This window comes from Solea solea, chromosome 16, assembly GCF_958295425.1.
Source record: "Solea solea chromosome 16, fSolSol10.1, whole genome shotgun sequence".
NCBI lineage: Eukaryota > Metazoa > Chordata > Actinopteri > Pleuronectiformes > Soleidae > Solea > Solea solea.
Genome location: NC_081149.1, coordinates 17,410,632 through 17,424,738, shown reverse-complemented (window position 1 = coordinate 17,424,738; position 14,107 = coordinate 17,410,632). Strand labels below are relative to the sequence as shown.

Here is a 14,107-nt window from a genome sequence, read left to right as displayed (position 1 = left end):
AGACACACTGTATATTTTAAACCCATCATAATAATAATCCCCTTCATTCAAAATTAGACAGGACTTTGATTAACTTAAGCTTTCCAAAGGCACAAGGCTGGTTAGAGAGGCAAAGACGGGCGAGATCACGTCGTTTACCATGCTTTATCAAAGAACAGATACAGGTTTCCAGAACAAAAACACACAACATAAACAGTGCCTAAGATTATTTCTGCACGTACACAGGACGTATATAAAAATATTAGACTCTGAATGCATAGGTTAAGTCAAACTGTATTCTGCTTTTTCTCGAACAGTAAGCAACCCCGACAAATACAGTATTTGTCATCTCCTTCCCACAGAATCAAAAGACCTTCCTATAAAACCCCCATGTTAAACATGCTACTGCTCTCAACTCACCCATGGTCACAAATGACCTGAGGGGAGTGTCCTTTTTTCTCCCACATTCTCAACCAAACTCTTGCCTTAAACGTGTGGCACAACTTCACTGCATTGAACCAAAGTGGGAACATAAAAATAAGCACTCGCTGCAGTCCTCCAGTCACACGGTGAACTTTCTGGAAACACGCATTCCCAGCCCTCACATTGCACCTGGCTTCAACAAAAGCATCTGCCTACATCTCCTACCATTCTTGCAAACGCAGCAGGCTCTTTGACACAAAACACAACAGGCCTAGCTGGTTATAAAAGAATTATACAAATGAATAACAAATATATCAGAAAGCATACAAATACAGTAAGAGCTTCAGGTGTACAATTGAAAAGTAAACAGTTAGCACTGGGTAAGAAACCTATGATTGTATGACGTAATGAGCAATCTAGTGCACTGCCTACAATGAATGAGACCCAGCACTGAGAATTAAAGGAATAAAAGCAGCATAAACAAAATTATTCCTAATATATAAGTTTTTCTTGCCATAAGTACCAATAATTGTGTCTGCACTTAAGACAGATACCAACTCCTCTATTTAAGGTACCAGGAAACATCGACAGAACACAAATTAAAAGGTTCTTTAATAAAAATACATATTAGCACTATACTGGCCTCAACAAACAGTCATTTGGATTAGTGTCGGAGGAACAAGGAAGCACTCAATCATTAAAACAAGATCATGCGCTGTAATATGTTTCTTTCCTCTTAAAATGTGGGGGAAAAAAATAAATTGAACAAGGCTCCACTCAAGCAGTGACAGCTTCGTCTTTTTTTTTTTCCTGCAATCATTATCTATGCTGGCTAGATTAGTTTTTGGTTTTGATTCTAATTACAGTTACACAAATAGACAGCAACAGAGAATAGTCAACTGAGGTCTTAATTTATATGATAAATTAAACGTGAGCCTCATGCACAAACTTTGCTGGGACCTTTTGACTCGAATGTGTTTCTCTTACGAAGAATCAACATGACTCAAAAACCGAAAAAGACAAGATTTCACAGTTAGTTGACAGTTAAAATGTGAAGCTAACTGAATGGAGTAACACGCCCTACAGAGCAGAAGTGATACTGCATTATTAGTATTTAAAGAGAAAACAAGATGATTTTTCCTTTTCCACAGTGTATGACTGAATTACTTAAATATAAAGGACAATCTGTACTCCAACTCAAATGTATCCATTCATGCATGGATAGAGAATAAAGTATTCCGCATTTGTTCTTAGCAAATAAATTATAATTAGTCCAAAGTTATTCAAATCTTGCCTGCTGTGAGCTCACCATGACTACGAGGCCAGCAACAGGTGCTCTCTGAAAGACCCTAAGGTTTATGCCTAAAGCAAGTATGAATGTGTGTACGCCAGCTAGAATATCTGATAACGGAAAATGCGTCAATCTGTTCGAAATCCAGGTGTCTGTGTGCACGTGGACTGTGCTGCAACTCGTCCTGTTCTCTGGACTAAGGGTGAGGTGATCTTATCAGTGAGAGTTATGCAAAAACTTCCCGTCACCCTCTGCTCCCAGTCTCAACAGACCTTTTTTTTCCACTGTGACCAAAGTTCACATCCGGTGTAGGGATGTGTCCATATAAGGCTATTGCAGAATCCCGTTCAAGTCCAGTCCATGAAAAAAGCAGGAAAATGTCCCCCTCTATTTGTCTTACTACAGCCTTGGCACAAAGTGCAGCAGGAGGCGAGAAAACAGACAATGAGAGGGGTGAGGGACCCAAATACTTTCTCACAAAACAGAGTATACCATGCATCAGTAATCGCTTACAACTGGTTGGGTACACTAAGCAGCAGGAGGGCCAGAGGAGGACAGTACAATAGCTACAGAACGTGGGGGAAAAAAGAAACCCCAATGAGAAAATTGGCAAAACACCAAATCCAAACAAAGCTGTAACAAGGGATTTGGGCAGGCAACTAGTTAATGGTTGCTGGAGGGTGGCTACTGAAGCCCATGTAACACAGAGAGACCTCAAGCTTGATGCTAGCTCTAGTAGGTGAGGCGGGAGGCCTTCATGTTGTAGCAGGGTCTGTCTGTTAAGCCCCCGGTCCCAGAGAAAAGAGAAAGGCCTTCTGCTTTCTCCAACACAACCTCGAGCTCCTGAAAGTCCTGCAGCCGAGCCACGTCTTTGTCCTGGATAGGAAAGAAACAGTTTTGCTTTAATGTCAGTAAATGTCTGTGACCACACACTAAAACTTTTCCTCATGTGTAAAATATTAAATTAAGATGAGTGGAAAAACCAGCCCAAGTCCAAAGATCAACATATTCAAATGTTGCTACACATTTCTGCACCCAGCTCTATATTTAGGAGTCACTTGTGCCATGAATGTTACCTTGTATAAACACGAAACTGGGTGACAACATGAATTAATGTCTACTCTACTAACGGTTGGGTTCGGGTCCTATACCTTTCTTAACATTGTGTTTGGCAGCTTGCGGATCTTCTCCACATGTTCAGCACTGATATCCAACTCACGGCAACAGACCCTCAGAAGGGAGCGGTAGGTGAGCTCCTGGCGGTCCAGCTCTATCTCAATGAAGTCGTTCTCCCGTGCATTTGGGTTCTGGATACGCACCTTGAGCACCAACTCTGGAGAGCAAGACCACAGTGAGAATACTCTATTAACAAATGTTTACAGAAAAACATTAATATAGCCCTCGCATAGTCACAAGTGCATCTAAACTTACGTTAATTTAAGTTATGTTAAAAGGTTTCAATGAATGCACTGCTGTCTCTGCTAGTAAGCAGCGCTATATTTTTACAAATAGCATGTTGTGGTTCAGCCGTTGCAAACACACTGGCTAAATGACTGTTGTTGTGTCTGTAATTCTACATACCTGAGAAACAGTGACTACTCAGACATGACAAATGAAAGCCTCGTCTACCACAGGCTTCACCACTGTACACTTACATGGATTTCAAGTAGCACCAACATGATTTTCCAATGATCAATTTCTCTAGTCCCTGTCTGGACAGGGAGGATGTAAACACCTAAACATGAAATTTCTCTCTCACCTTGCACATTGACAGGGAAGGTGCTGGTGAAGAAGAAAGGCTGGAAAGCTGGCATGGTCCCACTGGCCTGGCTGTAGCTCAGTTGCTGTGGAATCGACTGCTGCCTGCTCATGGTTGGATTAGTGTTGGGCACTGGAGCTGGGACCTGGTTCCCACTGTTGCTGGCCAAGCTGGGTGAGGCCAGTGGAGGTGAGCAAATGGTGCCATTGTGTGCCACTGTATGTGGGTAGTCAGCATGGTTGACGAGGTGTGGTTCAACTGATAGGTCCATGGGCACTGTGCAGTTAACAACAGCATGGTTGTGGGGCGAGGCTGAAGTGGGTGACATGCCGTTTTGCTCAGTCACAGGAATGAAGTCCCCAGTCGGGGCTTGGCTGAGAGGAGCAGTGTTTGAGGGAAGTGTGGGACAGTCAGAGACTAGGCTCTGTGATATCTGAGGCTCATGGGTTGGAGAAGCAGAGCCTGAATCACTCTGTATGTCCTCCACATGTTCTCCGGAACCATTCTGTGTAACTTGCTGTGCTAAGATGACCTCAGACTTGTTGTTGATCTTGGAGTAGATGAAGGGTGGGTTAGACAGGTAGTTGGGAATGATTGGCAATTGGGGCTCTTTGACTTCAGGCACTTCCTCCACCTCAACTGTAATGGTAATTGTGTGAGGAAAGAAGAGAGAATGAGTTCCTTAGAAACAACACAAAACAAACAACAAAAACACAAACAGCAAAAAGGGGGTCAGATGTGTGCAGTTTACCTCCTAACAGGCGTTTGATCTCTGGTTTGGATGTGAGTTGTGAAGCCAGCTCATCCTTAGCCGTGAGGATTTCTTTGTCAGCTCCACAACTGAGCAAGTAGGACACTATGTGCTTATGGTTCCTCTTACACGCCCAGTGTAGGCATGTCCTGGAGGGATTATTAAAGACAGAGAACAAACCTTAATGAACCGAAACACAGCAACATGTGAATTTATTTACAAGTTGACCTCATTTGAGGACTGGCATCATCATACTTCTTCCTAACAGGATGTGTATTTAAACAACGAAGCTGGAGTCACTGGTTAGTGACACTGACACTGAATATGTAAGAGAATGATCCCCCCTGACTCGAAAGTTTAGTGAACTGAAACAATCATACATTCACTGATTACACACCACATACATCCATACGTCCAAAATAACTTTGTAATTTTAATTAAGTCACTAAACAGTACACAGTAGTAATTAGAACTGACTTGTCAACCAGTTTTATTCTGGTCATACCTGTTGAGACTTATACAAACCTATATACATACTAGCAAACAAAGCATTTATTTGTCATCTGGATGACAACTAACACACGTGGCAGCTCAGCTTGACTAATTGAACCTTGTCCTGGCTAACAAGATTACACTAAGCGTTTTAATCCCTGACAAATTAATATTACTCTGACCGAACTTTTATATAAAACGCCAAGCATTGAATATTTGCATATCAACACACGTTGGCGCGCGTAATGGAGGACACGTTTAAAAACACTCACCATCCATTAATCTCGTTCTGTGAGTTGACATTTACACCGCTCTCCACCAGTGTCCGCACTTCGTCGATGTCCCCAATGGCAGACGCCTCTCTCAGTCGCTCCTGTAATTCTTTATCCAATGAACTCGTAGACATTTTGGTATAAACAACTAGCGTTGTGAGCTCATAGGAAACAGAAAAACCTCTCGGGTTGGGCTGTCAATACTGATCGCCTCACGAATTTCCTGCCGATGACACACGGGTCACTAATTATAGCCCTGCTACCTAGCATCAGCTACCCGGCTAACCTGTCCACTAGCTAGATTGGAAAGGCAATAGCTTGATCTTTGCTGCTAGCTTGTGGCATAAAATCGCTTCGGCCGGCGAAATTTCGCGTTGTTGGTCGGAATCGGTGGCGATTAAAATGCGGCAAATGCTGTCCTTGCCATTTATGTGTTTGTAAGCTTCTCTTTGCACACTCGACCGACACATCAGCGGCATTAGGACTCAGTCAGCGAACTGGCAAACGCCGCTCCTCAGCGGGGGACATGTTTGAATGTGACAACAGTGGATCCAAGCGTTAGTTCCCATGTTATTATGCCCTGTACTTTGTTTCCCTTGTACTGAACCAAACTCGTATGTAAAAAATGAATATATATCTATATAGATATATCTATCTATCTATCTATCTATCTATATATATATATATATATAAGATGTGGGATATATCAGTGGCGTGCACAGACATTTGGAAGGGCAGGGGTGAAAATTAAAAGGGCACCTACTGTGCACTGTTGGGGCAGGCACCAGTGCACATTAGTTAGAAATTAGTATATAATTTCCCACAATATGACACACCTGGGTTTTCTCCGGGTTCTCCGGCTTCCTCCCACAGTCCAAAAACATGGAATATGGGGATTAGGTAAATTGGACACTCTAAATTGCCATAGGTGTGAGTGTGAGAGTGAATGGTTATTTGTCTCTATGTGTGTAGCCCTGCGATGGACTGGCAAACTGTCAAGGGTGTACCCCACCTATCGCCCTATGTCAGCTGAGATTGGCACAGCACCCCTGCACTCTCTGGTGGAGTATAAAGCGGTAGATGATGGATGGATCGATGACACACCTGTGTTTACCCATATAGGTTCTAATGGCATGCCACTGGTGATATTATGTGTGGTGCACAGTATGTTTGTGAAATTTTAATACATTATTTATTTTTTTAATAAATAAACATTTTAACTGTTTCCTTGCCAGTTAAGGTTGGTATGAAGTCAGTAAAATGGATTGTAAGAAACATTTTCATGTTAATGTACATACTCTTTAAGAACTAAAATGCAACAAAGAGGTGACATATCATCTAGGGTAGCGACATTGGCATTGATATGTAGTGAGTGGATCAAATGACGGGATAAATGGAAGCTGTAGAAATCAGTTAAATTCCCAGAATGATGGTCCTTATATATGACTGGTATTGTATTGAGCCAAGTTTTACTGCGGAGGTCGGTGGGCATTTTCAGTAAAAACTTTTAATAAATAAATAAAATAACATAAACATGTTTGTTGACTATTTTTGTTTTTTTAATTACGTGTTGAATTTGGTCTTTTACCTCCAGATGCTTTACCCGTTTTTTTATGCATTATATACATTCCTTGGAGGCAGATGAACGCCACAGGCAGAGGTCAAATGAAGATTTACATTCCTTGGAGTAATGCAATTGGAAATTGAGTACTCGTTTTGCATGTTTCTCCCAATAGTTTCCTGCAGACTGTACACCACTCAAGGTTTATAAAGTTGCCTTTTATCTGTCTGAATGTCTTTGATTTGCCCTAAAAAAAAGTAAAAGTATATGAGGGAGAAAAAAGTATTGAATGTTTGGAATGAACCAATCGATTTGATGTACAAATTGTTGAAGGGGATAGTACTGCGGATAATAATAAGACATTAGTAGCAGTAACTTAACTTGTTAATAATCTCTTCACATTCACTTCCGGTTCAGAGGTCTCTGCTGCACCGGTCGAGTCTGAACCATGCACGGGCGTTGTTGTTACGACGTCTGCCATTTTGACTAGAGGGACTTTGCGCGCAATAGATGGTGCGGACTGGCTCCTCACAGTTTATGACTGTATTCTGCAATCAAAGCAACACAATCTCAGGCCAATCATGCTCTCAGCAGCCCAGTTACTCGATGAGTTAATGGGCAGAGATAGAAACTTGGCCCCGAACGAGAAGCGATCAAACGTGCGATGGGACGATGAAAGCGTAAGTTAGCATTCCAGCTAACGTTAGCCTGGCTAGTTTTTATTAGATAGCATAATGCTAGTCATTTGATCTCTGGGATATCGTTTTGGGGTTGGGACACGCAACACACGTAGCACCATTGTATATAAATGAACACTAACGACTATATATACACGGGGTTGCCAGCGTAAGATGGCGTTTATATCATGTATTGAGTCTCGTGCTCGTATCAAATTGCTAATGCTAATGCCATTGGCTCACAACGATATATGTTGTTGCTAGTGTGGTGAGAGATTGTGCTATTGTTTAATATGTCGGTGCTGTGCATTTGTGGGGATCTCATAATGGCTATTCACCTCTATTTGCATTATTTTTAATGTGTGTGTTGTACCAAAGCTAAGCTTCACATACGTCACACTATCTTGTGTAACCTTTTACTTAAATAGGATTATAGACTTGTATGTTTAATTTGAAATATGTCTTATTTCTCCATTAGGTTTGTCGATACTACCTGTGTGGGTTCTGTCCAGCAGAGCTTTTCACAAACACCCGCTCCGACTTGGGTAAGTCAACATCTGTTGCACGTGGTTTAACCCCTGTAATACAGCTGAAACATGCATCTGTCATGCTGGAAAATAATTGTCAATTAATGCAACACTCCAGGTCCCTGTGAGAAAATCCATGATGAAAATCTCCGGAAAGTGTAAGTTGTGGTTATGATTTGAGAAATAATTTCTGTGTCTCTTGACATTTTCTGCTCAGTAATCTACCTCATTTAATCAGGTATGAAAAGAGCTCTCGGTTCATGAAGGAGGGTTATGAGAGAGACTTCCTGCGCTATCTGCAGTCTCTCCTGGCAGAGGTGGAACGACGGATTCGTAGAGGGCATGCTCGACTTGCTCTTTCCCAGGCTCAACAGAATGCTGCAGGGGTTGGTGCTTTGTTTTGAGGACATTGTTTTTGTCCTTTAACTGTGTGCTTTTGTTCTGTTGTGACCTTGGTTGTCTTAAAAGTGCATGGCTTTTTTGGTCGTATCTGAGATGCAGTGTGTTTATTTCTCTAGGGTCCTGGTCCATCAGGAAAGATTGAGAATGAGAAAAGTCTGGTTTTGACAGATAAGATTGAAGACTTGGTTGTACAGGTTTGTAACACATCTGAACATTTTATTTTTATAGTCACTCCATATTTGCTCGAATAATATTGAAAGAATTCTCACAGATGCCTCAGAAATGTATCTATGTGTCCACTTATTACTTGAATGTGTCTCCAGATTGAAGAGCTGGGGTCAGAAGGCAGAGTGGAGGAGGCCCAGGGAATGATGAAGCTTGTTGAGCAGCTAAAAGAAGAGAGAGAACTGCTTAGCTCCACACCCTCAGTGAGTCACTAAACTTTGGCTAATCAGCAGCTTACATACACTGTTATGTTCTGGTCATGTAATCTTGTTTTTAATCTTCTTTTTTTTTGTAAACATGCGGTCTTTCAAAAGTCAAACCAAGCTTGGACTTGAAATTATCCCACTTGTCATTAATCTAGTTGTTTCTTAATTAAATGCAGTCTTTTAATTAACTGTCCCCAAAGGAAATCTGTGCACATCAGACCAGCAGATGTGCTCTTCAGAAATACTTTACTTTTACCATTTATTTTTTTATTTTTATCAGACCATTGAGAGCTTTGCAGCCCAGGAGAAACAGATGGAGGTGTGTGAGGTGTGTGGTGCCTTCCTCATTGTGGGCGATGCACAGTCCCGAGTGGATGACCACTTGATGGGCAAGCAGCATATGGGCTATGCCAAGATCAAATCTACCGTAGAGGAGCTCAAGGTAACACATCTCAAACTCTAAATACATAGCTGATGAGATGATAAGTTGTTGGATACTTCTTGCAGCCAAATATATTCTTATTCCATCTGGAATGTTTGGTTTTCACTTATAACATGTCTCTTATTTACTCCTAGGAGAAACTGCGTCGCCGCTCAGAAGAACCCCCGGGTGAAACCCCTGCAGTCAAAAAGGATAGAGAAGATCGTGAGCGCGAGAGGGAGGAAAGAGAGAAAAAGCGTAAAGAGGAGGAAGAAAAGGAGAAGGAGCGAGAGAAAGAGCGGGAGAAGGAGAAGGAACGAGAGAAAGAGAGGGAGCGGGAGAGGGACAGAGAACGTGACCGAGATAGAGACAGGGAGAGGGACAGGAGGGCTCGCCGTAGCCACTCTAACAGCCGCCACTCCAGTCGAGCTTCTGACAGGAAAAGGAGCAGATCCCGTGATCGCCGGAGGTCCAGGAGTAGAGACAAGGACAGGGAACGCAAACGCAGCAGGTATAACTGGCTATTTTTCACCATATTCTTAGTTTATTTAGTTTAGTAACAACAAATGGTTCCTCCTCACGATAACCACGTTTCGTCAGTGATAACTGATACGTGGACCACACGCAGCTGTTCAAGTCAGAATATTTTCATACTTTTTACTTCCCTCTTTCTGTAGGAGTCGGGATAGAGACAGGGAGAGGAGACGCAGCCGTGAGCGCTCTGACAGAAAACGCCGCTCCCGGAGTCGTGAAAGGAGGAGGTCGCGCAGCTCAGAGCGCAAATCTCACCGCCATCGCAGCCACAGCAAGGACAGGGACAGAGAGAAGGAAAGAGACAAGGACAAAGAGCGGTCATCAAAAGACAAAGGTAGTGGCTTTTATATTTGACTTAAGTGTCAATTTCTAATGGTCAATTTCCAAGTACTAGTTGCTCGTCACTATACCAAATTGTACCCTTTTTGAAAGAGAAAAATGGTCCACTGTGAAAAAGAATGAACCTTCTGATGACTGTGTTTGTTCTCTCAGACCGTAAGACGACAGAGGAAAGGAGCAGCTCTAAGAAAGACAAACGCTCTGACGGTGATGCAGCTGCCATCAATCTTTCATCCGAAGCGGAACCGATGGAGTCGGAGGCGGCCGCCTCTGCCTCCTCCCCTCTGCTCAATGGCCAGCAAGAACTCTTCCATTCTGAAGGTGACACTCAGTCCAATTAAAACTGATCTGATAGGACCTCAGATCAGGCTCAGGTAAGTGCGTCCTCCTCCTCGCTTCCCTCTGGCTCTCAACCCAACCTTACCACCCTTGCACTCCCCCCTCTACCTCTCCCATCTCCCCACCCTCCCCTCCCCCCCTACCCAGTTTATGTTCAGTTCAATGCCTATAATTTTGTCTTATGTACTATATGCATATATCTTTATCCTGTTTTCAAATAGTGCATCATAAGTATGCACAGAAGATGAAGGACTAGGCCCGATGAATGAGAAGAAGGTAGAAAACATTCACACAAAGCCAAGAGGGAAAGGCCAGTGTAGCCCTGAGCAAACATGCCCAGAGGTACCCCTCGTTTTGTATCGGTTTTTGATCCTTATAGATGTATATTTGTCTTTGTGGACAAAATGGCAAAAAAAAAAAAATTAACCCATTGAATTAAAAGTTGTATTTGCCTGTTTATATTTATTTTGTTTCATATATATTTATAAGTAGAAACATGTAATGATTTTTACATTTTTATTACACTCCATTAAGGGAGAACATTAAGCCAGACTGTTTCTACATGTCATAAATATACATGTATATAACTCTCCACAAATATCGGAATATCGCTTTCTCATATGTTAAACACACAGTTGTACTTTCGTTAAGGGTTTCTATGGAAATACAAGTCATTTATTTTGCAGAATTATAACTCAAATGCCATGGATTTGTTGTCCAGCTTATTGTGCCTAATAATGCCATGCAGTGTGTGTTTGGGGGGACTTAAAGCACTGGGGGCCTAACATAACTAACTAACTGGAGGGTAGGGTTTATTGGATGAATTGCAGCTGACTTCCATACCTCACACAGCGTTGGTGTTGTGAGCGAGACCACATGTGAAAAGGGCAAATTAAAAATCATGGATACTCTCTGACTGTCAAACTGTGCAGGTACTCACCCCAGGTACTCCTTTCTCTACCCACATCCATTTCTGAATACTCTTGCCTGTCAGAAAAAAAACAAACAGTTTCTTCAAAACATAAACTTGACAGCTTGATTGTGTTTCTTTGCTTTTTAAGCTTTGGGGAAAAGGTCACTGAATATGTCAGAGACACATTTTTTTTAAAATGCTGCGATGCACAGACAGCCTGCTTGATATACCTATGCCAGCAGCTGAACCTGCTAATGACAACAACATTTAAGGACACTGATAAAGTTGAAACATTAATGTGGTTGTGTTCTTAATGCCGAGTTCACACTATACTATTTTCAGCCCGACAATCCGCTCGCTGACAAATTTCGCAAGTCCCGGCTAATTGCCCCTGTTGTAAACGTGAATCTGTCCGAAGAGACCCGCCAATGCCTCCCCAATGCCTCGTAGAGCCTGATCTTGTTTTCAGTCTGCTTGAATTGTTCTCTAAATGTGTGTAAAACTCCAGCCAACCCAACCAGTTATCGGCCAGGACGGGACGATGGTGGCTGAGAAGGAAAACGAGACATTTAGTACCTGAAAACACGACGGGCCACAGATGGCACTGCTTTAGTTGTCGCTTGGCTCTCTGCCTGCAGTCTTGATACCGAGCTTAATTTAACCAGGTTAAATGCATCGTTCCCAGCATCACCAGTTTTTGTGACGCTGTGTTTTCTTCATGAACTGTGAACTCAAAGTGACCATTATCGCAAGACGGCATGTCGTGTAGTGTGTGTGTGTGTGTGTGTGAGATGCACAGCGATTCTCCAACTCGGAAAGTCGTGTAGTGTGAACTTGGCTTAACAAGTGCACTTTCAGATTGGAAAGGGAATATCAACCAGTTCTGTCACTAATTTTTGAAAGTTTTACATCCAAGCTAGTGGCCAGAAGTATGGGCTTCAGGTTGTTAACTTGTCATTCAAGTTAAACTATTTTGCAACGTATAAAGTTTGCAGCCATATGTCCCTTGTACTCGTGACTAGATTACTTGTGAGTACTTGTGCATCATTAGCAGTGTCTCTTGTTTGTTCTGCTATCTCCTGTTAGTCAGCTATGTTTGAGTTGTCATTCATTTGAGTGGTGGTTGCTCCAGTAGCAGCAGTTGTCACTACAAACACATGTTGTGAGTCCCTGGCTAACATTGTTTTTTTCTGAACATTTTTTGCTCAACAGGGGAAGCTGGCATATCTGGTGGAGGAAGACGTGGAAGAGCATACCCATCCTATACCCTGAACCTGACACTTCGCTGCTTAAAAACAAGGTGAACCACAAATGTGTAGTGGCATATCCACCAAACATACATGTGTAAATGAGAGTAAAGAAATCCATTGATTTTCATGTTCAGTACAAATCCTTTGGCAGAACGAGGGTAGCTGTGGTTCATCTGATGTATTTGTTGGTCTAGATACCAGCCAGACATCACTTAAAATACCAAAATAGTTCACTATGGGTTTTTTGTTTTGTTTTGAACATCTTAATACTACTTCTTTGTTTCTTGGCATTTAGAGGAAATGGAATAAAGCGGTTCTTGTGATTAGTTTTGGTTTGTCAGGTTCCACTTTCTGACCTCCTTTTTTTAAATAAAGTCAGTTGAAAGCGCTTGTACAGTGTTTGAGCTGTGATAGAGAGTGTCTCTTTTCTCCTCCACCTAGAGCTCACGTTGATTGTCCTCCTCATTGTTAAATATACTGATTTGATTTTGCTCAAAGGGTTTTCAGACTGAAGATTTGTTTACTTTTGCTCTGCTTTTAATGTCAATGTTGTCTTGATGAATAAAAAGTAAAAACTTTTTTGATGTGTGTTTTCATCTATAAGAGGACATCCCCTCAAGAAGCATGTTACAATAGCTTTCCTTCACTGACATTGACACTTAAGACCTTTCCACACAAGTTTCCTGTTATGTTATGTACCCTTATGTGCTGTGTGTCCATTGATGCCATTAACATTAAGTGTTAAATTTAGACACAAGTAATGTATTTATTCATACTGTTACCACAGTTTTTATACACTGGGTAATGGTCAATTTTCAGTGAGTACGGTTCGGATTTAAACAATAGATAAAACAGTTGGCAAAAATTTAGCTCTTGAAGTGCTGAAGTTTTGTCAACACACAAAAAACTATGTTTTATAAGTATGTCACTGACAAGAACAGAACATTTAGTCATTAGGGTCAAAACTAAATCTCCAATCACTGCCTGGGAAATGGGAGAAGAACTAATTGCATTTTTCAGATGACTTCATTCTACCAAATAGCTGTTTAAGAGTCGTATTTGCATCTTGCTGAACTACTGAGATCTCCGTTGTTATAGGTCTGTCTCAGGTAAAAAAAAATGTTTTATTGACACTTAACACTTTGGACTGAGTGCTGTCTTTCTGTAAAGCTTAATACAGTTTCAGCAAATCATCACATAGAAAAAATACTAGTGACTGGCCTCAATGATCATTGGGATTTACGGTACTTTACCAATAATGTAATGTCCGCGACTTGAATGTCGTGCTCATACCACATTACCAAACACCACGTGTTGCACATTTATATCACATTTAGTCCTCAAACTCACACAGATACTTGTTTAAAACTAAATATGTTCTTGTTATTTGGCAAAAACACTGAATTCACCTTTTCATACCCAAATTTGAGTCAGAAATTAATCAACATGCAACCACTACAACAGGAATGCAAGTAAATCACTATAATTTGACATTAATCCAGAAATGATTACTTACCTTTTTCAGTTTTTCTATGTAAAACAGTCATTTTAATAATTGATAGATAACTATAGTAATTGTATTTTAACATTAAAAATGTAAATTGGGTTAAAGAGCTTCTACCAATGGTTAGTGCGGCTGTGGGTGGTGGTCTAATAATTTTAATAAGTAATAATAAGTTTTGTAAAGTTTTTGCATTTACATTTCTTTTTTTTTTTTTACATTTGCACTGACTTTTCCAAACCTAA

At 41.3% G+C, this 14,107-nt stretch overlaps 2 protein-coding genes across 2 annotated transcripts; one reads left to right on the top strand and one right to left on the bottom strand.

Moving 5' to 3' along the window:
- Positions 1 to 1,058: 1,058 nt before the first annotated feature.
- ankrd40 (ankyrin repeat domain 40) lies at positions 1,059 to 5,506 on the bottom strand. Its single transcript, XM_058654382.1, has 5 exons — positions 4,968 to 5,506; positions 4,204 to 4,352; positions 3,453 to 4,091; positions 2,845 to 3,026; positions 1,059 to 2,569 (listed from the first exon to the last, which is right to left on the bottom strand). The coding sequence occupies exons 1-5, from the start codon at positions 5,099 to 5,101 to the stop codon at positions 2,426 to 2,428; spliced, it is 1,248 nt and encodes a 415-aa protein (XP_058510365.1). The 5' UTR covers positions 5,102 to 5,506; the 3' UTR covers positions 1,059 to 2,425.
- A 1,463-nt stretch (positions 5,507 to 6,969) lies between these two features.
- luc7l3 (LUC7-like 3 pre-mRNA splicing factor) lies at positions 6,970 to 12,940 on the top strand. Its single transcript, XM_058654141.1, has 11 exons — positions 6,970 to 7,208; positions 7,684 to 7,750; positions 7,851 to 7,890; positions 7,971 to 8,118; positions 8,251 to 8,328; positions 8,458 to 8,562; positions 8,846 to 9,007; positions 9,142 to 9,497; positions 9,664 to 9,854; positions 10,013 to 10,233; positions 12,324 to 12,940. The coding sequence occupies exons 1-10, from the start codon at positions 7,110 to 7,112 to the stop codon at positions 10,198 to 10,200; spliced, it is 1,434 nt and encodes a 477-aa protein (XP_058510124.1). The 5' UTR covers positions 6,970 to 7,109; the 3' UTR covers positions 10,201 to 10,233; positions 12,324 to 12,940.
- The last annotated feature ends 1,167 nt before the right edge of the window (positions 12,941 to 14,107 follow it).